The sequence below is a fragment of the Oryctolagus cuniculus genome, chromosome 3 (assembly GCF_964237555.1).
Source record: "Oryctolagus cuniculus chromosome 3, mOryCun1.1, whole genome shotgun sequence".
Classification (NCBI taxonomy): domain Eukaryota; kingdom Metazoa; phylum Chordata; class Mammalia; order Lagomorpha; family Leporidae; genus Oryctolagus; species Oryctolagus cuniculus.
Genome location: NC_091434.1, coordinates 9,450,608 through 9,475,692, shown reverse-complemented (window position 1 = coordinate 9,475,692; position 25,085 = coordinate 9,450,608). Strand labels below are relative to the sequence as shown.

The 25,085-nt window shown below is 43.5% G+C and overlaps 2 protein-coding genes across 2 annotated transcripts in view; both read right to left on the bottom strand.

Annotated features, from left to right (window-relative positions):
• The window catches only part of PID1 (phosphotyrosine interaction domain containing 1), a 349,321-nt gene extending 344,771 nt beyond the window's left edge, over nucleotides 1-4,550 (bottom strand). The window contains exon 1 of the mRNA XM_051849081.2: nucleotides 4,329-4,550. The gene's annotated coding sequence lies outside the window, so the exon portion shown is untranslated. The remainder of the gene's footprint in view (nucleotides 1-4,328) is intronic.
• Nucleotides 4,551-4,817: 267 nt separating this feature from the next.
• Nucleotides 4,818-25,085, bottom strand: part of DNER (delta/notch like EGF repeat containing) — a 426,443-nt gene continuing 406,175 nt past the window's right edge. Inside the window, exons 11-13 of the mRNA XM_008259280.3 lie at nucleotides 24,654-24,785; nucleotides 15,034-15,280; nucleotides 4,818-5,834 (exon numbers count right to left, since the gene is read on the bottom strand). Of these exons, the coding sequence (XP_008257502.2) occupies nucleotides 5,723-5,834; nucleotides 15,034-15,280; nucleotides 24,654-24,785 (491 nt within the window). The 3' untranslated portion in view covers nucleotides 4,818-5,722. The remainder of the gene's footprint in view (nucleotides 5,835-15,033; nucleotides 15,281-24,653; nucleotides 24,786-25,085) is intronic.

Sequence of the window (25,085 nt, the reverse complement as noted above, 5' to 3'; positions counted from 1 at the left end):
CAGGTAGAAAACTTTTAAGGTTCAGGAGCAGTGGTTGTGTTGTCAAATCAATTTCATCACCCATAGAAACCATCTCACTGCAACAAAAGGAATCAGAGCTTCTTGAAAAAGAATGGCTGACTGCAGAGCTGAAGCAGAAATACAAAAGATGAGATAGAGCATCTTGTAGGACCAGAAAGTAAGAAGGTCCTAATACATACCCAGAAAGACAGAAACAGAGACATACAGAGAGACAGACACATAAGCAGAGTCACACATATGCACAAAAGCACACAAAGACACACAACCACACACATACACAGCCACACACACACACACACACACACCACGACGGGGAACCTATCGAAGAAACACAGGAGCTGACTTGCAAGAACCCTCAATGGACAAAGATGGAAATTTTTGAGCAACAAAAGAAATGATTATGCTCCACAGAACAAGATAAATATCCAAGAATCCATATTGGGATAAATAAGCAAGAGAGAATAGATAACCCTCCAGGCAGAATTCCAAATAATCCAAGCAGACACTCTACCCTTAGCATAGCTCCCTTTTCCTTAGGTGTGGTCTGCATGGAGTGACTTCCCTCCAAAGAGTACGGTATGGGGAGAGGGGGAAGGAGGACTTTCATGGGGGAAAAGACGAACTAACACCACCTCAGCGAGGTGAGCAAGGCCAACCCTAGCAGTGGTAGGTTGTGTTGATGGGCAAGTATTACCCTTGACATGATGTGATAAAAAAGACACTTGATCTCTGTGCCCCACCCCGCCCTAACCTATAATGTCAGGGTGCTCAGGAGGAAAGCACAGAAATGTCTCTAGACGACCATTCTACAGAATGCCTGGCGAGGACTCCTCAGATGCCTGAGAGGTCATCACAGCCAAGAGTTGCCTGAGAAGACATAAACATAGTCGGGGATCCTGGCTGGGATCTCGTAACCACAGCAACAGGAAAACACACGAGGCAAAATCTGCAGGAAACAGAATGAAGTCTGGACTTTAGTTACTAACAATGCATTTACATTTGCTTATTAATTGTGATGAATGTGCTACACTAACGTAAGATGTTAATAAGGAAAACCAGGTAACCTATGCTAGGTGGGATACCCACATCCCATAATGTTGTGTTTGGGCTCTGCTGCTGATTGCACTTTCCTGCCACTGCACGTACTGAGAGGCAGCAGTGATGGTTCCTGTATCTGGGTGCCTGCTACTCACATGAAAGATGCTGGGTTGAGTTCCTGGTTTCTGGCTTTGGCCTGGCCCCACCCCATCTGTTGCAGGCATTTGGAGAGTGAGTGAGCAGATGGATGTTTTTTGTCTTGCAAATAAATAAAATTTTAAAATTTTGAATTAAAAAATCTATTCTGAGATAAAAAGCTTATTAGAAATCAACATACACAACAATCACTCTTAGCTCTGAAGTGGTAGGAAAGCAAGCTACGGGGCTGTATTTTGGTCTCTGGGCTATAGTTTACCAGCCTTGTCTAAATTAGTCACTTCTCTCCCCATTAGGTAGCTGAAGACACTTGAGTGGAGAAATACTCCCACCAGGGTTAAGGTCATCTTGCCATGGATAGAGTCAAAGTCTATGCCCTTTCTTATTGCAGCTTCATAAACTCATCTTTCCTGTGTTCAGAAACATCTGATGATTCTCCATGGACTTCAGCTGTTTCTGGTCAAGGGGGAAAATACGTTTAGCATGCCACAGAGATTTCCTGAAAAGTCCTACTGACGAACATTGAGCCGCAAACTCACCTCTAAAGGCAAAGAAAGCTAGGAAAAGCCATTCTGGCATTCACGATTCTATGATGCATAGGAAGAAAACCAGGGAAAGGGCGTGGTGTAGGCACCGACTGCCTGTAGGTTGCTATGAGGGGTTACCTAAAATGTCCTAATTACTTCACACATGTCTTTCTTCCTTACGGTTTTTATGTTTGTCATCATACAAAAACTTGAACATTTTTTAATAGTAAAAATGTTGATGTAAAGATACTTATACCTGAAATATCACTTTGACTTGATCTACAGCATTATTTGGGGAAAGTGTCATATCAAATTCCCAGATACCTCTTAGTTCTTGAAGAAAATCACAACCAGATCAAATTGCTTAAAAACAATAACCAAAAAAACCCACTAAATTTGCATGAAAAGAAAAAGCAGAAACCACTATGTCAGAATCACTAAGTGACAAGGTCTGGATTGGTGATCCAAGACCAGGGGATACAGGTCTCACTGTGCTGAGTGTAGTCTTTGCTATATGCATCAAAGAAGCCAGCTCTCCACTGTTAAACCCACTGGGAAAGAACTTACCTGTGTGTGTGTGGCATTTCTTTGCAAGAATGAAGAGCTTTGGAAAAGCCCCACCATGAGCTGGAGCCATGGCTGCACCATATCTAGATGGCAGGACCCCTCTGTGGCATACAGTTCCCTTGAATGTGGAAACTCACACACTGGAACAGGGCTGGTTCGAGCTCCACTAAGTTGGGAGACCATCACCAGTTCAAGCAATCCTAAGTGGCAGTTTACTCTTGCTTGCCACTGTTTTCGCAGGCAATGCAAGTAACAATGTAGGTAAGATGCTGAAGTGCTTGGCACACTTAGAGAATTCGCTCTTCGCTTTAGGATGATTGACAACTTCATAACATCTGAACTGCAGATCACAGTCACTAACCACCAAACTGAGCATGTCAGCCCACTGTGCCTAAAGCGAGAACAACACAGTAACAACGGCTCACAAGTGCCGAAAGCTCAGGGTGTGCTGGAGGTGGGCTCAGTCATTGACGTGCAGTCTGTGTTTAATTGTCACAAAGACCCTTCAGGGGAGGTCCTGTCATTATTCCCATTTTCCAAATTATGAAGCTTAGACCCGGGGAGTTACTTGCCGAAAGTCATCAGCATGTAAATGATTAAAGCAAGATTCTAATCCACTTTGCTACACACAAGCTGCCCTAGAACAGAGCTCAGTCTCCATCACCATGCTCTTCAAAGTGAAATTCTGTATTTCTCTGTTTATTAGATGAAGGTCTGGTTCAAACAAGCTGCAAACTCAGGAGCCAGCCTCCTTCTGTTGCCTTTCAATGCTCACTGTCTGCCTGCTGCAGACCAAGTGCTCAGGGACATGAATTATTTTTCTTGAATGTCCATGAATAAACCAATGTCTTTAATGTGTTCAGTGTCTGCTCTCATACTATCATCAGGCTCTACCCAAAACCTGAACCAGCAGGCTTCATGAAACTCCTTTCAAAAGACAAACTGATTGATAAAAACCATTTCATCTTTCACACCAATCTTTAAGGGGCACCACCTACAATGAACTTAAGAATTAGAAAGACTGGAGATGACATGAGGATGTGATCAGAGCAGCTTCTGACAAGGAAAAACAAGCAGAGAGGACCAACAGCCCAAACATCAAATCGTAGCATATAGCAGAGACCAGAAAATGGAATTCAACTCACACCAGGTTCCTTCCTGGTGTTGACAGAGGCCCCTGTGAGCCACACGACCAATAGGGTCCTTTACAGAAGATGGGAGTCCACGTGTCTGTGTCACGCTCTCTGCTGTGTATCCTAGGGGTTGCTCAAGTGACAGTTAATATTTTGTTCTGCCTTCATTTCCAAACACTTCAACAATCTAAAAATATCAGACCACTGCACTGCATCACTTAGCAAGCAAGGAGTGTATTGCTATGCCATGTGCAAAACTGTGGACAGATGTTTTAAGGGCAGAGAGAGAAGGAAAACCATCTTTAAATCATTCTTTGTGCTTCAACCCCCCCCCGCCACACACACACACCTGCTTTCAGGACTTCTTGTGGTCTCACCAAACAATTCCATGTGAAGTTACAATTACATTTTTTTAAAAATGACTCTAGGACTTCAGCCCAGCAGTTGAATACAAGATGGAATTGAATACAGGGCAGCCCTAAAATACCTTCTGTGTCGATGGACAAAGGAGCTGTCTGCTGAGGCAATTTCATTTGATCCCCACAGTCAGCAGTATGTAAGGTATCTCTTGAGGTTGCCAAGTGCCTGATCACGAAGCTAGACGTAGCTAGACGTATCTCTGGATTTCAGTGCACCTCAGCATTCACTGTGTTGCATTTCACTGGGAAATTCAGGTGCAAAACTTCAAATGAGGATTCTTGCTATTTTTTTTTCACAACTTTCATATTAACAAGTACCAAGAGTGGGTTTGCTGATTATTAGAAAGTCAGGAAAGCACAGAAACAGCTCTGGCAGCCACAGAGATGCTGTGTTAGTCTGATTTGCAATGATACAACATACTTGAGGTTGACTAACTTTATAACGAACAGAATTCAACTTAGCTTACGGTTCTGGAGATTCAAAGTCCAAGGTCAGGTGGTCCCACTGGCTCACTGGTTCAGCTTCTCATGAGGTCCAACAGTGCATGGAATCTCAATATAGGAGCATGTGTACAAGGAGGAGACCACATGTCCAAACAGAAAGCTAGAGAGAAAATGAGGGGTCAGCCTCACTTCTCTAATGACTACCTCTTGAACTTGCTCAGGGTCTCACAAGAGCCTCTTTAATCCCTTCTGAGGGCAGCTTCCTGGTAATTTAAGGGCCTCCTAGGGGCCCCACCTCTTAAAGCTTCCATCACCTCCCATATTGTCACCTTGGGGACGAAACATGTCATAAAGGAAGCCTTTGGGAGCTCACTGAAACCACATGCAAACCATTGTAGGTGTTTCCCTTAGGGTATTTCAAATGCCATGAATAGCAGGAGTGCTGGTTTGACAACCAACATCAAATCCAAAACATTTTATATCATTTTAAAAGAACACGAGAGACAAGTGCATCCTTGACTTGATAACATTTATTCGATATTCTCTGAAATTAGCAAGAATCAGAAGAAGCACATATCAATCAAATACAGCCACAAGAATGTCCTGGATATAAATAAAGATGCACTATGAGAAATTCTCACTACTGAAGGAACCAGTACTCTCTTACATTGACTACCTCTTAGTAACAGACAACTCAAATGTAAATTCAATTTACTCACAATATAAAAACCTGATTTTTTAAAGAAAAAATAGAGACTGAACTCAATTGTAATTTGCCTCACTAGGCCTTTTCATTGTGTATGTTTTCAAGGCCTTGTTTGAAGACTGTTACACAAATGACAAAAACAAACTTGAAAGAGTGGTTCTGCAAAGTTCAACCAAACAATGCAGAAATTAATCACGTACTCATGCACCGAATAAGGCAGAGGCTAATTTCATTCGGTTAGGAATAATAAATGTAACTAGTGTCTTTTTCACAAAACAAACATTTCAGACTTCTTTTTAAGTAACGGGTATACTGTATTATGCATCATACTCTACTTACATGTTCTTCTAACTCTACTCAGAAAGCCAGCACTTGGACATCAACAGAAACTTCTTGATTAGACTTACTCTGTAACAACCACAGAACTTCACCTGGGTTTTGTGATAGTGTCTACCATGAAAACAGCACACACTAGTAGAAGCATACAGTTTAGAGAGCTGGAAGTACATTAAAACGTAGTATATGGAATTCACAAATTCTGTATTTTTAAAATATTTTTCTCAAACTAAAAGCTGCAGAAAATTAGTTCTTAAATATTCTACCGAAAACTCTTGAGCAGCTAACATTTTAAATTTCTTAAGCTTTTTATTTTCTTAAAAATATTTAAATGAGTGTAGTATCCCATCTTTTTGAAAAATAATCCAAAAAAAATTACAAATCCTTTGTTTTAATCAGTGTGACCAAGGGCTTGTCATCCGGACTGTAATCCTCATAGGCGATAGGGGTCACATCATACATCGCAGGCCGGGATTTCTTTCCAAATCTGAAATAACAGAGAAACAGGATTCTGTTGGATAAATATAAGATCTCAAGTCCTATTAAATGCAAGTGGTGAAAATAACTTACACTCAAGAATCAAACGGAAACATAAGAATATTTTATTAATTAAAAAGGAGAGAATGTTCCAACACGGGAAGTAGTCCAAACAGCAGACTCATAGAATGGCAATCACTTTAAGTAGTACTCTGAACTCAGAATCAGCCCTTAAGGCATCCTGGTCTGGCTGAAAAGCCCATGAGAGCATTTCAGGCATGGAAAGCCAAGACATTCTGGCAAAATAAATGTCCTACATGAAGGGTCCCTGTGACTGAGATCCCAGCAGAAAGCAGTAGCCATCAAAAAAGGGTGTACTTTTCTCTGAAAGGAGGAGAGAACGTTCACTTTGCTTATGACCTTGTCCAAATATTGACAGAGTTTGTGGACTCAAAAGGCTTCCATTGCCTAGGCAGCGCATGTCAAGAGCCTCAGGTTATCACTGATGTCATACATTAGAGTGTTAATTGTTAAATTAACAACAGTAGTCACTGTGCACTAACTTCCCATGCAGGATCTCTGTTCTCAATGAGTTGTATTATGAGAGTCAACTGTAAAACTAGTTCTCAAACAGTTTTTCTGTGTGTGTGCAAATTGTTGAAATCTTTACTTAGTATAGAGTTGGTCTCCTGTGTACAATGTGAATTGAAAACTAATCTTAATGGAGAATGGGACTGGGAAGGGGAGAGGGAGGAGGAGGAGCGGTGAGATTGTGGGTAGGAGGATGGGTATGGTGGGAAGAATAACTATATTCCTAAAGTTGTACTTATGAAATGCATGAAGTTTGCATTCCTTAAGTAAAATGCTTCTTTGGGAAAAAAAGAATACACTCTTGACTATATTCTCTAGCAGGTACAGAAGTTTAAGAATCCTGATATTAACACTGAATGTGTATAAACATGAGTGCTTGGTGCAAGAGCAAAGAATGGATTTCACAAAACATAGACCAACCAAAGGTATAAGTTTCTACATAACAGGTGTTGAATTGTGTTTTTCTTCTGAGACTTATAAACCTTGGAGGGGAAGTTTAGGTTACACCTGCCATAGAGCCTGAAATGCAGAATGGTGGGGCAATCTTCCCTGAGTCGTGGACAGGTAGCCTCTCCGGCGGCATTTTCAGGGATAAACTATAAGGTTTGAGGTCCTCTGAGACCCCAACACAGAAGGGTAAAGGGCAGAAACACCCTCAAATACAGAGTTATCTGTCTACACAGTCTTTCAGCATCCACCATGCAAACCCACCCACCTCCCAAACCCCACTAATACACAAGCCATCATCCCAATACATTTGCCAACACCAAAAATCTCCTGGATAGCAGGAGTAACTCCCCGAAGCCAGGGGAGCCAAAATACAATTTCAGGACTTCCTGCCAAGCCAGTCTTAACATGGCAATTATTAAAGTAAAGCTAATTCAACTCCTGGGTGGTCTCTTCCCATTCAAGACCCTACCCTTCCCAAAATCCCTGGAGTGCAACAGTATTTAAACAATCTTTTACAAGAACCCACCATTTCCCCCATCTTTTTATAGACTATATTTTTTAACTATTTAAAGTCCAGGAGGGTTCATTTAAAGGAAATTTCAAAAAAAAAAACCTTGAATTTTGAAAAGGTTAGTAGGATGCAGCCCTTCTGAATCAAAGGGACTCATTTACCATGGCTTTTGTCCTACCTCTCTTCTTTCCCTCTATTTTCCTTACATCTTCTGTGGATGGAGATGAGGAGTAGGATCCAGAGGCAAATGACAAAACAGTGCATTCTTCAAATAATCTTTTATTTGCACACATTTATCAATCTTTCACTCTAATTCGTTCAAGGGCAGAAGGCGTATCAGTGCCAGACAGGCAACAAGGTTAGAGCCAACACCTTCTATCCCAAGAGATCCACAGCTATTCCTGCAAAACTTAGCAAGGCTTAAGCAAAACCATTTCTGAAATGTGAAGCTTCACTGAGTCTGGGATTGTACTCATATGGGTGTGGGCCAGACTCCAGCCTAACCTGAGAGTAGGAAAGGCTTATGGGATCTTTCCAGAAACTACTTCAAGGTACAACATTTTGGGGCTGGCGCTGTGGCGCAATGGCCTGCAGTGCCAGCATCCCATATGGGCACCGGTTCCAGGCCCAGCTGCCCCACTTCCAATCCAGCTCTCTGCTATGGCCTGGGAAAGCAGAAGATGACCCAAGTCCTTGGGCCCCTGTGCTCATGTGGGAGACCCAGAGGAAGCTCTTGGCTCCTGTCTCCTCCCCTCTCTCTGTGTAACTCTGACTTTCAAAAAATAAATAAATCTTTTTAAAAAAAGGAAAAAAGGTACAAACATTTTGACAATTTCTCATAAAATAGCCAGACACATTGGTAATAATTTACTACTTACAAATAATAATTTAAAAAAATCCAGCTACCCAATGAAAATCTCTCCACATCCTAATCTAGTAACCATGAGATGGTTTCCTATGAGAACTTCAGCATAAGGACCAGAAAGTCTTATTAATCAGCTTATTAACTTATAATTGATCAAGAGGAAAGATCCAAACAACTTAATACATTGAATATATCTTTTAAAAAACGTTTTATATGACTTCATAGTTTGAAGAAGAATCTATTTCCTCAAAATCTAGAAAATTGGATGTTTCCATTTTGCTCATCCATTAAGAAGCAATAGTTCAAAGGAACATAAAATTACATGTTGGATTGAGGGTGGGTGTTGAAGATTCACTGAGTCTGGCTCACTGTGTGTGCAAAGTTGAAGAACAAACAAGGAGCATCACTTTACATGCAGACTGCTTGACTAAGCCACCTGGCATGGTGCCAACAGGGCTGACCTCAAACTGGAAAGGGTCAGGAAGCATAATGAGGTTACAAAGATAAGCTTGTAGAAGTCAGACCTACATGGCCAGCCCCAGAAGAGGGAGCAGTCAGGCATGGGCCTGGAATCCCAGTCCTTCAACATAGCAGCTGTTGCAAACCCTGTTCAAATTCCACAGGTGTGGAGATGGCATTGTGGTGTAGTGGGTTAAGCCTCCACCTGCACAGCCAGCATCCCACATAGGCATCAGTTCATGTCCCATCTGCTCCTCTTCCAATCTAATCTCTGATTATGGCCTGGGAAGACAGTAGAAGATGGCTCAAGTCCTTGGGCCCCTGCACCCACGTGGGAGACACAGAATAAGCTCCTGGCTCCTGGTTTCAGATCGGCCCAGCTCTGGGCATTGTGGCCATTTGGGGAGTGAACCAGAGGATAGAAGACATCTTTCTTTCTCTCTTTTCTCTCTCTGTAACATTGTCTCTCAAATAAATAAAGTTAATCTTATGTGTATAAAGTCAATTAAAAATGGATCTCAGTAAAAAATAAGAGTGGGAATTAGAGAAGGGGGAAGAAGTTTTTCACTGTAACACTATAGTTCTGTATACATCCCTATGGACTTATTTCTAATGGTACAGTTTCAAAATTTGTCATGGGACCCCAAATCCCACTAAGCTTGGTGGTAGAAATGCCATCTTAAGTGTTAAAGTGATCATATTAAGTGTTAAGGTGAACATATAGATAGGATTAGGTGTTAAAGTGATCATATTAGGCCGGCGCCATGGCTCACTTGGCTAAAACTCCACCAGCGGCGCCGGCACCCCAAGTTCTAGTCCCAGTTGGGGTGCCAGGTACTAGTCCTGGTTGCTCCTCTTCCAGTCCAGCTCTCTGCTGTGGCCCAGGAGGGCAGCGGAGGATGGCCCAAGTGCTTGGGCCCCTGTACCCTCATGGGAGACCAGGAGGAAGCACCTGGCTCCTGGCTTCGGATTGGCGCAGTGCCGGCCATGGCAGGCATTAGGGGAGTGAACCAACGGAAGGAAGACCTTTCTCTCTGTCTCTCTCTCACTGTCTATAACTCAACCTGTCCAAAAAAAAAAAAGTGATCATATTATGTGTTAAGGTGAACATATAGATAGGATTCGGTGTTAAAGTGATCATATAAATAGAGCAAATATCTGGTAATAATAATAGAATTAACAAGGAGAGAATGTTTCAACATGGGAAGCAGTCCAAACAGCAGACTCATAGAATGACAATCACATTAAGTAACACTCTAACCTCAGAATAAGCCCTTAAGACTTCCTGGTCTGGTTTAAATGCCCATAAGAGCATTTCAGGCATGGAAAGCCAAGACACTGTGGTAAAAATGTCCTACATGAAGGATCTCTCTGACTGAAACCCCAACGGAGTCCCAGTCAAAGAAGGATGCAATTTTTCTAAGGGGAGGAAAGGATTTCCACTTTGCTTATGGTCCTGTCTAAATACTGATGGAGGTTATATTCAGAAACCTGAATATAACCATACCATACAACCCAACCATCCCACTCCTTGGAATTTACCCAAAGGAAATTAAATTGGCAAATAAAAGAGCTGTCTGCACCTCAATGTTTATTGCAGCTCAATTCACAATAGCTAATACCTGGAATCAACCTAAATGGCCATCAACAGAAGACTGGATAAAGAAATTATTGGACATGTACTCTATAGAATATTATACAACAGTAAAAAAACAATGAAACCCGGTCATTTGCAACAAAATGGAGGAATCTAGAAAACATCATGCTGAGTGAAATAAGCCAGTCCCAAAGGGACAAATATCATATGTTCTCCCTGATCGGTGACAACTAACTGAGCACCTAAAAGGAAATCCATTGAAGTGAAATGGACACTATGAGAAACAATGACCTGGCTGGCACCGTGGCTCACTTGGCTAATCCTCCGCCTGCGGCACCGGTTGGGGCACTGGATTCTGTCCCGGTTGCTCCTCTTCCAGTCCAGCTCTCTGCTGTGGCCCGGGAGTGCAGTGGAGGATGGCCCAGGTCCTTGGGCCCTGCACCCGCATGGGAGACCAGGAGGAAGCACCTGGCTCCTGGCTTTGGATTGGCACAGCGCGCTGGCCGTAGCAGCCATCTGGGGGTGAACTAATGGAAGGAAGACCTTTCTCTCTGTCTCTCTCTAACTCTGCCTGTCAAAAAAAAATGACTGATCAGTCCTTGTCCTGACTGCCGAGGAACAACTTACTACTTTATTCCTTTTAGTATTTTTTTGTTCCACTTAATACCATTGGTTGAACTCTTTAACTAACACACAATTATTCTTATGTGTTTAAATTTAACTGAAAAACAATCTCCATTAAATATAAGCGTGGGAATAAGAGAGGGAGGAGATGTACAGTTTGGCACATGCTCAATCAGACTTAACCCTAATGGGAGAGTTAGAAACATGCCAGGGGATTCCAATTCAATCATATCAAGGTGGCATGTACCAATGCCATCGTACTAACCCAAGTGATCAGTTTCAATTCATAATTGATTATAATGATAGGATTAGGAATCAAAGGGATCATATAAATAAGACTAGTGTCTGCTAATAATAACTGATAAAATTAAAAAGGAGAGAACAATCCAACATGGGAAGCAGGATACACAGCAGACTCATAGAATGGCACATGTCCTAAACAGCACTCTGGCCTCAGAATCAGCCCTTAAGGCATTCAGATCCAGCTAAAAAGTCCATGAGATTATTTCAGGCATGAAAAGCCAAGACACTCTGGCAACAACAACAAAAAAAGACCTAAATGAAAGATCTCTGCGAGTGAGATCCCAGTGGAAAGAATGGGCCATCAAAGGAGGTACCTTTCTCTGAAGGGAGGAGAGAACTTCCACTTTGACTATGGTCTTGTCTACATAATTTCAAAGTTGGCAAACTCAAGAGGCTTCCATAGCCTTGGCAACTCATGACAAGAGCCTAGGGTGATTACTGATGTCATAAATAAGAGTGTCAATTGTTAAATCAACAACAGGAGTCACTGTGCACTTACTCCCCATGTAGGATCTCGGTCCTTAATGTGTTATACTATGTGAATTAATGCTATAACTACTACTCAAATAGTACTTTATACTTTGTGTTTCTGTGTGGGTTCAAACTGTTGAAATATTTATTTATTATATACTACATTCATCTTCTGTATGTAAAGATAATTAAAAGTGAATCTTGATGTGAATGGGATGGGAGAGGGAGTGGGAGATGGGATGGTTGCGGGTGGAGGGAGGTTATGGGGGGAAAAGCTGCTATAATCCAAAAGATGTACTTTGGAAATTTATATCTATTAAATAAAAGTTAAAAAATAAAAATAAATACTGATGGAGGTTGTGGATTCAAAAGGCTCCCATAACCTAGGTGGCTCATGTCAAGAGCCTTGGGTGATCACTGACGTCATACATTAGAGTGTTAATTGTTAAATTAACAACAGGAGTCACTGTGCACTAACTTCCCATGCAGGATCTCTGTTCTCAATGAGTTGTATTATGAGAGTCAACAATTAAACTAGTTCTCAAACAGTTTTTCTGTGTGTGTGCAAACTGTTGAAATCTTTACTTAGTATACAGTTGGTCTTCTGTGTACAATGTGAATTGAAAACTAATCTTAATGGAGAATGGGACTGGGAAGGGGAGAGGGAGGAGGAGGAGCAGTGAGATTATGGTTGGGAAGGCTGGTATGGTGGGAAGAATGACTGTATTCCTAAAGTTGTAATTATTAAATTTATATTCATGAAATAAATAAATGTTTTAAAAATGTGGCAAGAGGCAGGTTAAACCATATACATCCTTCTAATTCGCATTCTCCACAAAAGTCTAAGAGAATGTCGGTGGAACCAGTGACGAGAAAGGCCCAAACCATAGGGTTTGCAGCCGCTGAAGGAAAGCGAGCATGTGCATCCAGGGCTCCCCTCTCTGCTTTCTGAGATCAGGCCCATCTGGCTGGGACAGCTGCGAGCTCTCAGCAACCAAGATATGACCTCAGCACCAGAGGCCAGCGAGCCATGGCTTTGCTCCTGCTGATCAGTTACAAACTCTGTCCTGCCTGGGTGTAAGCAAATCTACTAAGGAACAGATGACTCTCGGAAGGAGAAAGAAGGGGCCACCTTTTCAACCCAGTGCCAACACCCACTGACAGCTGACCTCAGCATCGCAAGACATGTCTTCAGTCACTCATGAGTGTCACAGGTGCCCCACTCAACATACTTCCTACACAGCCACTGGGCCATGTTCATTCTACTTCAACCTAACCTCCTTTTACAGGGAGACAGCCTGTAAAACAGACCACAGAGAGCATAACATCCAAACGACCAAGTATTTGCGAATGCCTTTGTAGAGTTTCCCAGAAAAGGGAGCAAACTGGGCCAGTGAGCCAGCGACCCAGTCGCAACCTCTAACAGCCGTGCTACAGAAATGATAGACTGCAGCTGAATCAGCTGGATCAGCTGCCAGGAGAGAGGTTCTCCTGAATTCCAGCTAGTTTGGGAAGGTATTGCCATAATATCATTTGTTTCATCTGCTGTCACTGGTGCATGTAGGAGCTTGTTGGTTAGGAAATCTGCCCTAAGTACTTCAGATAAAATTCAGCCCCAAATAAAATCCAGGTTTGTAAATGCTTTCAAGTTGATTCTTTCCTTCCCAGGAACCTAAACGGGCAGAAGAACTGATCTCCAACTATGCTGGCGCTAAAATACAAGGCTCCTCTTCTTGGTCCCTGAATAGTCTTAGCTTCAAATAACCCTGGGGGTGGGGGAATCTGATTTCCTGGGGGCTCCTTGTTGAATGAAGGGAAAAAAGCCTTGGATTCTGCTCTCTCCTGATGATCTAAGCCCCTTGAGGAAGGGAGAGGAGAGAGGAGCCTCTGGAACACCAAAAGAGTCCATCCAATCTCTGGCCCGGTGATTTCAGGATCCTGCCAATACTGCCCTAGGCTCAGGTCACAAATGGATCTGATGCTCTGGGATGAATCTCTTGAGCAGGTCAAGACTTCCTAGGCCAACCCCTCGCTGAGAACTCCCACTCGCTTCAGACCTCAAATTTCAGGAACATCTACTATGTGCCAGCATCCTCTAGAGACACAGAAATAAGGGCCAAAGGAAAGATTGTGCTTTCTAGAAGCTTTGTTGCCTGAACTGACCCCAGAAGGCAGGAGTCAAGATGAGCAGCTGTGTGGGACCTGAGTTAGTGGAGAAGGTCAAGCTCTCCTTCCTCCCTCCCAGCCGCATCGTAGGCTGGGTTCAGGTCCATCTGGGCATTTCAGCAGAGCATCCACACCTCCCATGCCTCCCAAGTTCCCTTCTTCCTGGAAGCCGGGTTGTGTCTTTCTGGAGCAACAAGATCACTACAAAATCTGACACTTAGACTGGGGGTTTTCTTTTGGAGAAAGAAAACATTTTTGAACCCCAGCTTCTGTACTACTGAGACAGAATTTGGTATGCATGTGTCTTGACCAATACAGGACAAACCAGCAGAGATCAGATAGCCCATAGTTCCCTTGACTCCAACCGTAAGGCACCAAGTTCAGTCCAGGGTTTTCTACAGCACACTGACTTTCTGAATTGCTCACTTCAGGTTAGTCTACCGGCGAAAAGAAAAGATGGCTTCCTTCAACAGACAATATTGCTATTATTTTTAGAATAAATACTCTTTATATTACATCATCTGTTTATAACGGGTTAGAAGCTGTTTGTACAACTCTTTAATATTTGTAATTTAACATGACTGTTGTAACCGAGGTTGACTTATCTCTTCTACAGTGTTTGTGGAACTGTGAAATGATCTGTCTAAAATACACAGGAAATGCAGTCGTTAGGACTGTACCTCTGGCCTGGAGCGTACACTTTCCCTGACAACCACATTACCATCAGGCCTTTGGGAGTCTCCTCCACAGAAGGACTTTGTTTTATATAGCATGGACTCTAAAAGCAGAATGCAAGCTGTTTCTTCTTTCCTTCTGTAAGCCCACAAATCGATCAGAATTGTTTATATCCATGTCAACTGCTTGAAGAGCAGCACAGTTCAACAGTCCAAAAAAGAAATTATCAGAAGATGCTTCAACTCGTGGGAATTAGGAATCACATAGTTACTCACAGATCAACACAAATCAAACGAATGAAAGTATTCAGTGTAACCAAAACAAAAGCTAGCAGCATGACCTGGCTAGCCTGTTGCCCCCATGACTATGTTGTGTCTGTTTGATTCTTTAGAGTCTTCTTGCAGGTGTAAAGTCCTATATCTATTATAACCATGATATCCAGAAAGTGCACATGCAAGCAGCGTCTCCCATGCCCCCTGCCACCGCCAGAAGCCCACCTGGCATGCCGGATGGAGGCGATGGCATTGCTGAACTCGCTGTCAATACTGCGGCAGTTGTAGAACTCCTCATAGGCGGGCCTGGAAGAGCCCTGGTACTCGATGCGGCTGATGCGGCAAATCCCCACGATGAGGATGATCAGCATGAGGATGAAGGCGACGCAGAGGGCTCCGATGATGATGTACAGCGAGTGCCGGGGCATGTTGGTGAGGCTCTCTGCCATGTGCCCGGACTTCCACTGCAGGTCTGAAGGCCAGAGCAAGCAAAGGGCTGGGCGTGAGTTGTGGCCTTGGCACTATGAAAGCCTTCCCTGTCCTTGCAACAGTAGCTTAACGTGTAAGAGCCATCAAACGGGAAGAATTACCTTCTATGGATAACAAAGACTAAGAGCTAATTAATGCACTTAACGCACAGTGACCTGTCACAAATCATTAAGAAACCCAGGAATATGCCTCAGAAAAAAAAATGGGCAAAGGAAGTAAAGAGGAATCCATTAAAGGGATACAAATAGAACACTGTTCAGCTTCATTAATTATTAAAAAATGCAATGCAGCTACCAGATCCCAAATATTATTTAAAGATATGATAACCACGGTTGACAGCTATACATAGAAACAGAGACTGTAACTTGATGCATCACCCTTCTGTGCTCTCAGAGGAACATACTTCCACGCATTTTAGGATTTGTGCTGGGGAAATTGCCCTGAAAAATGCAGAAAGCTTCATGCTTAAGGAAATTCATCCTAGAATCACAACTTTCAATGTGAAATGCTCAACTATTGCACATTCATAGACAAGCTCAGAAAATAAGCACAGATGATCATGTACACAGCAGAGTTAATAAGTCTTAACACTTTAGTATTTGCTTTAGAGTCTTCAGATAATTATTAAAAATAAATAAATGTTACAGGCATAGCTACATTTCTCCCACCCTTGTACTCTCCTACCACCCCATCAACTCCAACACAATTTATAACAAATAATGAGACCTAACCTTAATATTAAACTCTTGATAAGATGCAGTTATTAATTAACTAGCAAAAAATAAAATGACATCAAAAGACAGGAACTACTCAGATAGTACATAATTTGACAACCACATATGGCTTTAGAATGTCTACCTACACATTGAAAAGGTGAGAGTAATGTAATGATAACGGCAAGCATATATTGTTTTCTTACTATTGATTAAGAAACACCTACAAAAAACACCTCACTTAATCCATATGACCATCTGAGACATATTACCCTGTATCCCCACAAGGGGAGTCTGCGAAGCTGACATCACTTGGGGTGAGCACATGGGATCAAAGTCCATATTTGAGGTCTTAGTTCTGCTCAGCAATGAGCTAGCAAAAGTGATCTTTGAAAGGCAGGATTACTAGTGATCTTTATTTTCTTCTTTACAGTTATCAGTCTTCTGCAGCTATCTCAAAAAAATGATATTCCTTTTACAATCAAAAAATCATGCAATTAGTTACTCAAAGGAAACACCCACAGGATCACCTTCCAAACAGTAGGACCACATCAATGTTGCTTTCAATTTCAGGTCCACTGTTGAATAAATCCCCCTGAGCCCTGGTTTCTTCATTTCTGTGATTAAAATAACAATGGATGCTGCACTGGCTTGCTGCAAACGTTAAGTTAGAAAACATGTTTTCTTAAGGAAAGGTAGAAAGTCCAGCACGGGGCACGTGGTGGGTGGCCCCTGAAGGGGAAGAGTTGTGCTCCTGGAAAGGGGTGGATAATGAGGAGCATGCTATCCTGGAAGGGTCACGCTCTAGAGCTGAGGATTCTTGAGAAGGACCCTGCGTTCTTCCTGAAAGCACCAGTCTGTACTAGCCTGACAAGGCAGAAGTTCAGGAAGCAATCTTTGCGCTTGGCATTAGATCAAGAGTGGCAAGTTACGCCCTGCTTACAGACCTGCAAACAAATGGGAATGAGTAGAATTGAAAGGAACTGTGAACATTAAAGAGGTAAGTTCAAAAAGAAGCTGAACTCACGTGGAAAAGAGGGTGCCTTCTCTACTCACACACCCACCCCACCCCACCCATCACTGTCAGGGTAGGACTCTGGTTACTAGGTAATGAGATTCGGGGGTGGGGGGAGAGCGAGCCTGTCTTCCTGTGAAATCCTCAGAACTCTTTCTCCATTCCTGTTTCAGATGAGGCTATGTGGGCGCCTCAAAAAGTCTGTGGGAGGGCCAGCATTGAGATACAGTAGATTAACCTGCTGCCTGTGACAGCAGCATCTAAAGTGAGCACCAGCTCAAGTCCAGGCACTCTGCTTCTGATCCACCTCCTTGCCAATGTGCCCAGAAAAGCAGTGGATGATGGCCCAAGTGCCTGGGCCACTGCTATCCATGTGGGAGACCAAGTTGGAGTTCCAGGTTCCTGGCTTTGGCCTGGCCAAGACCCAGCCATTGCAGCCTTCTGGGGAGTGAACCTGCAAATGGAATATCACTCTGTCTCTCCCTCTCTCTCTGTAACTCTGCCTTCAAAACAAATAAATCAATCTTTATTGTTAAAAGTTTATAGAAAATAGAATTAAAAGAAGTTTATTTTGGTGCAAAAACTTTTGAAACCCATGCACATATAAGGTCTTGAAGAAATTCATGGAAAATGTATGAGCAAACTATTCATGGGTTTCAAAAGTTTTTTGCACCAAAATAAACTTTATCATTTAATTCCATTTTCAATGAGCTTATTGAAATATCCTCATATTTGCGACTTCCAGATGTCCACAGCTAAATCTTTAGTGGTTATGGAAATCAAGAATTGGTCATTCTTTGCCTTGAAAAGTTCTAATCTGAAGAACACAGATGGGAACCCAACAAGAGGATAACTCTACAGGCCCATGTCTTAGAAGCCTAACAGCAAAATGACCCCTCTGCCCAGCCTAGATGGTCCCTGAGAGTGTGACAAGAAAGGATGGATGAAGTGACATCTGAGTTTGGGTCCAGATACTCTGGTGAATATTTTGCCAACATGTCAGAAGCCTGGGTTTGCATTTCAGGTCTGCCAGCCTGCGTTCATGGAGCTTAGAGAGGCTATCAGCGAATTCCCTGCTCCATCTGAGCCAGCTCACATACACAGGTGCAGCAACATAAATCCCCACAAAGAAATTCATGTTGGAAGGTATTTTTTTGTGAAATCAGAAGCAAGGCTCCATCCCAAAATCAGTAGCCATGTCATTTGGCAATACCTGGTGCACATGAGACAGCAGACTCATTTTTCTGGCAGGACAAGTAAGAGTGATTCACTTGATTTCCAAGGATTGTAACAGTCTCTACAAATTCCAGTTGCAGGCTGGAGTCCAAGGCTCCATGGGGTGTGTTACAACGTCCATTTAGCACCAACACCAGGGCATCTCAGTTCTACTGCGGCTCAGTAGAGTGCTCAGATCTGATCACTTAGGGAGGACCACCAGAGTTCGTGATGAGTCCTGGTGACCTACGCATACACTTTGCAAATAATTTACACTCGTGTTGATTGCGTACAAGCCACAAGTGCACAGCCACATAGCCACTGCTTTGAAAAATGATCATGTGCTTGATTCCAACTTCAAGCCTGAAGAGTTCCCTCCACGACTACCATTTGCCACCATCTGATCCATTTGCCGAGTCTCTGTGTTCCAAGTGGTTCAGCCTTTGGACAAAACTTTCTCAAAATGTCTCCTGGAACCTCTTCTTTCCTCCCCTTCCCTGCCTTTACATTCTACCTTAGCATCGCCTGAAACTTTCGTGGTAGTGAAAAGTGAAGGTGGTTGCCTGACAGGCTACCCTCTGACTTAGCAGACAGGCTGGATGTGAGTACGTCCAACACTTGTCACACAGCCAGCAAATTTATCATCTGCACCAGGTGGCTGCAACTGCCGTCTCCCAGCCCAGGCGCACCAGCCTCCAAGCTCATCGTTTTGCTGCATCCCGGGAGTCTCATTGCATGAATCATTTACTATGTTGGCTGCACAGCTCGGGGAAGAAGCATGAACCAGAGTGTGCCGGATGGGATGATCTCATCAGCCCAGCAGGTGCATGGCCAGGAACATGTGCACATGAGCTGTTCAGAAAGAAGTCCCACTCATGAGCCTAAGGATCCTCTATTTTTTTGGTTTAAGCTGAATTTGTTTGAGGTTTTGTATTTTCCAAAGTGCTTCTGCATTGAACATTTGAGTTGGGCCCCTACACTACCTTGTGTTAGGAAGAGGGGCTAGACTTGGAGTTCAACTAGTTAATTCACCTACCTAAGTTATTTAAAAGAGTAAAAGTGAATATGTTTTTGTGAAGATGTCACTTGGTAGCTCCATAGTTTCTGAGACCATCTGCTACCCAGCACAACTGCAAGGGGAAACTTCAAATTACATTGTTTCCTATAGCTAAAGGTTAGATGCGTAATCCAGTCAGTCAGTAAATTGTAAAAACAAATGAACCCTTGTGACTCTTCAGACATGGGCAAAGGGAATAGAACAGGTAATCTCCTGCCCAGGACCCACTCACAGAATCAAGCACCTGCCTTGTGCTAGGCATGGTACTGATTGGCAGAGGACATGGGAATACTCCATCCAATTCAGCATCCAGAGAGCTCGCAATGGAGCCCCCAAGGAGCTGGACTCCAATGGATGGGGACCTCAGAGGGAAGGCTATCCCCAGCAAAGACCAGAACAAACTCACAGTGGGAGGAGGAGGGCAGAGGAAGGGGATGGAAAGAAGACAATATGGCTGCTTGAGACACTGAGAAAGCAGCCCATGCAAGGCGGGGGTCCCTTCCTGCAGGGTAGGGCACCGGCACAGGCCCCGCAGGCAACAGTGTAGCCTTTAGTCCTTAGGTGTTTTTCTATTTTAATAGGGGCTTGCTGCAGCGATAGAAACAGTGGAAGGTCCTGGAAGTTCATATTTGCACTTTGAAGAGACCCTTCTGACTGCATGAGAAGAAAAGGTTGGAGGATTAAGGTTAGACCCCATTCGGGGGCTGCGGTAGAGCAGGGCAGCGTTGGTGGTGGTTTGGCCTGGTGTGGTTCAGCTACAGATAAATGAATGTGAGTGCTACATAAGGGGTAGAATTAGCAGACTAAATGCAGCTGGTGGAGGCAAAGGAGAGGAAAGAAAGCAGCATCCAACTCTGTGCACTGGATGGGTGGCTGCTGTAGCTGAGCAGGGATCATGGCAAGACAACCCGTCATGAGCTAAAGACCATCTTTTTGGTTTTGTATGTACTGAATAGGAGGTGCCCTTAAGACACCCAAGCAGTGATGTCAGGTGGATGATTATTTTTTGATGATTAGTTCACTGCTTTGGGGAATAATAGTTGACATTCATTGAGAGTTCCATATGTGCTGGACTGGATCCTAAGTGTTTTGGGAGTTAAATCATTTACTCCTCCTAAAATGCTAAGAGGAAGACACTGTTATTATCTCCAATTTATATAGGAACCACTGAGATTCAGAGAGAAATGACTTTCCCAGGGTTACAGACATAATAAGTGCTAAAATATACTTAATACTCTTGAATTCTTTACTGAGTGGAGGGTTAAGCCTATGATTATAAAGTAAATTGAAAGTATTTGATTGCAAAAACTAAAAGAAAAATAAGAAAAGAAGGAAAAGGGAGGGTGAGACTAAGGGAGGGAGGGAGATTAGGGTGGGAAGTATCATTATACTCTTAAAGCTACATATATGAAATACATGAAATTTGTTCCCTTTATATAAATAAAAAAGTTAAAAAACTATATGTGTTAAGCCCAGGCACCGTGTTTCTAAAGCCACATGCTTCAATTAGTAAGTGATGTTTTTCAAACTGCAGATTGTGGAATCAATGTAGCGAGGCTACACTCACACCAAAAAAATTAGAGCATTTCATCAGAATGTCAGTCTTGTAAAAAGTATTTGCTCATGTTCTGTGTGTTTATGTGCATGTTAACATGTGTGTTATCACAGCATCAAGATACAAAATACATTTCTTCTTGAGGATTGCAGCCAGAGATCTGAAAAATACTACCCTACACCATGCAAATCCATCAGCAATCTTCAGAGGCGGGGTGGGGGGAAGATCTGCTCATGGGCTGTTTGTATCTATTCAATAAGGGAAAAGTCAAGGCCTAATTTTATAGTAATAACCACCGATCTGTATAATGCCTGTTATCCTAAAATGCTCTGTACCTGTGGAAAGCAGTTATTAACTCAAAAGCATCTAACATATCAATATTCCATTAGGGGCAGGGAAATCTCATCTTGAGCCGACACCCACAGATCACTCACTGAGCAAAGAGAATGAAGGCGGGTAACGATTGAGGCAGTCACGTATTGAGTGCCTTACATGTGCCAGGCACTGTAATGTATTATTTACAATTACTATCCCATTTATCCCATTTACTAAGGCCTAAGGCTCAGAGATCTTGTTTTCTGGCCAAGGAGAAAGGGTCTAAACTGGGATTCAAAACAGCTCAAGTCACAGCATGGAGTTTCCACCGGAGAAGTCAGGCTACATTTCCCACATCCAGTCACAATTCATCCCAAAGTCAGTGGAGGATGCGTTTCTGGTGTTCAAAGCATTTAATGAGGTAATTATAAAGTAAATGGAATTTTCAAGTCATCTTTGGGCCCCCACACCAAGGCTTCCAAAAGTTTTAAAAAGCAACGAGCCAATGTATAAACAAATGCTTGTGAAAAGCTACAACAACGGCCGGCGCCACGGCTCACTAGGCTACTCCTCCGCTTTGCGGCGCCGGCACACCGGGTTCTAGTCCCGGTTGGGGCACCGGATTCTGTCCCAGTTGCCCCTCTTCCAGGCCAGCTCTCTGCTGTGGCCCGGGAGTGCAGTGGAGGATGGCCCAAGTACTTGGGCCCTGCACCCCATGGGAGACCAGGATAAGTACCTGGTTCCTGCCATTGGATCAGCTCACTGGCCGCGGCGGCCATTGGAGGGTGAACCAACGGCTAAGAAAGACCTTTCTCTCTGTCTCTCTCTCTCACTGTCCACTCTGCCTGTCAAAAAAAAAAAAAAAAGCTACAGCAACAATAACCAGCAGGCAAAGTCGAAGCGCTAAATGTAAAAACACTTTCACCCATCAATTCCATCTTTGGGACTTTATCTTACTGGTCATTTCACATAAGAATGCACAAAGATGCTGTTCGGCTCTCAATGTCCGTCTCTTCTCAGAATTCTTGTGTTGAAACCAAATGGCCAAGGTGATAGTATTAAGAAGTGGAGACTTGGGGCCAGCACTGTGGTGTAGTGGGTAAAGCCGCTGCCTGTGATGCTGCCGTCCTACATGGACACTGATTCAAGATCTGGCCGCTCCACTTCCAATCTGGGAAAGCAGCAGAGGATGGCCCAATTACTTCGGCCTTTGTACCCATGTGAGAGATCCAGAAGCTCTGGGCTCCTGGCTTTGGCCTGGTCCAGCCTCTGCCATTGCAGTCATCTGGGGAGCAAACCAGCAGATGGAAGATTCTCTCTCTCTCTCTCTCTCTCTCTCTCTCTCTGAAAGGCAGAGTTAGAGAGAGAGAGAGAGAGAGAGAGAGAGAGAGAGATGACAGATCTAAAAAAATAAGTGGAGCCTTTGGGTGATTAGGCTGCGAGAGCTCTGTGCTCATGGATTGGATTAATGACCATCATGGGGAAAAATGGGGAATTATAATGGAGAATAAAGGCCCCAGAGAGCCACCCAGTCCGATGCCATGTAAGGGCAAAGCACAAAGTTGCCGCCCATGAAGAACCAGAGGGTGAATCTGCCAATCTGCCAACACCTTGACCTTGGACTTCCCAGCTCCACAAATCCTATCAATTTTTGATGTTTATGTTACTCAGCCTAAGAGCCTAAGGTACTTACTGACAGCAGCTTATCCACACTAAAACACTTGGATACATAAAAATGCCCATTCTAGTATTGCTTCTAATATAAAAAAAATGGGTTATCTGTCTATTGATAAGGGTCTGATGAAATAAATTAGGGAGCCTGTATAGAATGGAAATATCGTATGGTATCAAAAACTTGGGGTAGATCTGAGTAAGCCAACATATGGGTGCTGGTTCGAATCCCAGCTGTTCCACTTCGAAGCCAGCTCTATGCTATGGCCTGGGAAAGCAGTAGAAGATGGCCCAAGTCCTTGGGCCCCTGCACCCACGTGGGAGACCCGGAAGAAGCTCCTGGCTCCTGCCTTCAATCAGCACAGCTCCTTCCGGCCATTGAGGCCATTTGGGGAGTGAACCAGCAGATGAAAGACCTCTCTCTCTCTCTCTCTCTCTCTCTCTGCCTCTCTGGAAATCTACCTTTAAAATAAATAAATAAATCTTTAAGAAAAAAAAGCAGGATATATAGAACAATCCCATTTGTAGGGCAGAAAACAGAGATTTATATAATGACTGAATACATCTAGAAGAATATATGATACATGGTTATGGTGGTTACTTATGGGAGTGAGCTCAAGATGAAAAAGAAGACTAATATATTTTATTTTTAAAAAAATCTTGGTTTATACAAATGTAAGAACCAAAGAGCCAAGTAGCCAGCCTATGCATGTAGCGCTGATGGCTGTCTCCAGCCATTACCAAATTCCATCGATTTTGAGATGATGCCCATGATGGCCATTCCTACTCTTTTTATGACTCTGAGAGGAGAAAATGTCTGCTTGCTTTGGCTTCTGAGAGCTCCGTACAAGCCTGCACAGTGATATGCCGACTTGCCCTCAGATTGTAAGCTCCTAAATGTAGGGGCTGCTTCCTAATCTTTATCCTAGGCACTACCTCCAATGCCAAGGAGACCGATGGCTAGGGCCATGTGTCCTTAACTGCCTCCTCCCAAACAAGTACCACAGGCAGGTTGCCCTTATCCATTGAGGAGGAAGGAGGGGTGAGAAGGCCCGTCAGCTGGGAGCCCTTACAAAGCCCATGAACAGCATCTAGAACGAGGAGGAAGCTTTTCCCAAGCAGCACCGTCAGACTGCTCCTGCCATGAACAGACCAAGAAGAGAAGACCTTTCCAAGCTGGCTGTCTAGCATTTTCCCAGACAACCGCCAACATGGCTGCACATCAGCTCTCCATTCCACTGCCCGCCCAGCAGAGGCCTGGTTTCAGTGTAGCAAGTCCTGACCATGACATTTTCAAACTGCTGCAAGTTCACCGTAAGAGAAGACGTAGCTTGAAGCAGCCTGGGATGTTTTTCAGATTTTCCTTTAAGTTCATCTTCACTGGACTTCTTTCCAGGCACTCGGTGGAACTTAATCCACTTGAAGACACTTGCAGACATAAATGCAGAACAAATTCACGTCTGCTTTGTTTTGTAAAAACGTTGACACAAAGGCTCTATTTTCTGATAGGATTCTGATGCTTCGCCATGAAGCACATTTTTGGCTGTGTGAGTAGCGGTGAACTCTGGATGACATCTGAGAATCCTCACCCTGGTGGAAAGGCTGGATTCGGACACCAGGAGTGGGCGCAGCACGGTGGAGGGCAGGGGCACTCAACAGGGGCTTGGGAGGCATGGTGACCCACACTGTCCCCTGGGCCTCACCACCTCATATTAGAGTGGGGAGCAACAGCCCTCTGGTTACCATCGGCACCCTCTTCCTGCTGAAGAAAAATGCAATATCAGACAACAGCAGACAAGCTGCCAGAATACTTACGGATTTCACAGTTTGCTCCCACCCAGCCATGTGGGCAGTGGCAGGTATAGCCATTGGGCTGGTCCAGGCAGGTTCCGGCATGATGGCAGGGGTTACTGTCACATTCATTTATATCAATGTCGCACTCGTCACCTAGGGAACACGGAAAAGTGGCCATGAGATGGCTGCGCCCACGGCTCTCATCGTTTCTCTAACAAAACAAAGATCTAAGGCTAGGGGTCACGACCTTGCACGATGGAGCCCAATCTGCTGTTTGTATAAAGTACAGAACTCTCAGAAAATTCCAGACAAGGGATCTTTTACTCCAGTGAAACTAAAATAGAAAAAAAAATTAGCAGTAATAAAAAGAATTCCTCCTTTACTCTGTTTATCCAGTTAACCACAGCCGATTCCCATGTCTGAATACATTTTTTGAGGTTGATCAGAAGATTG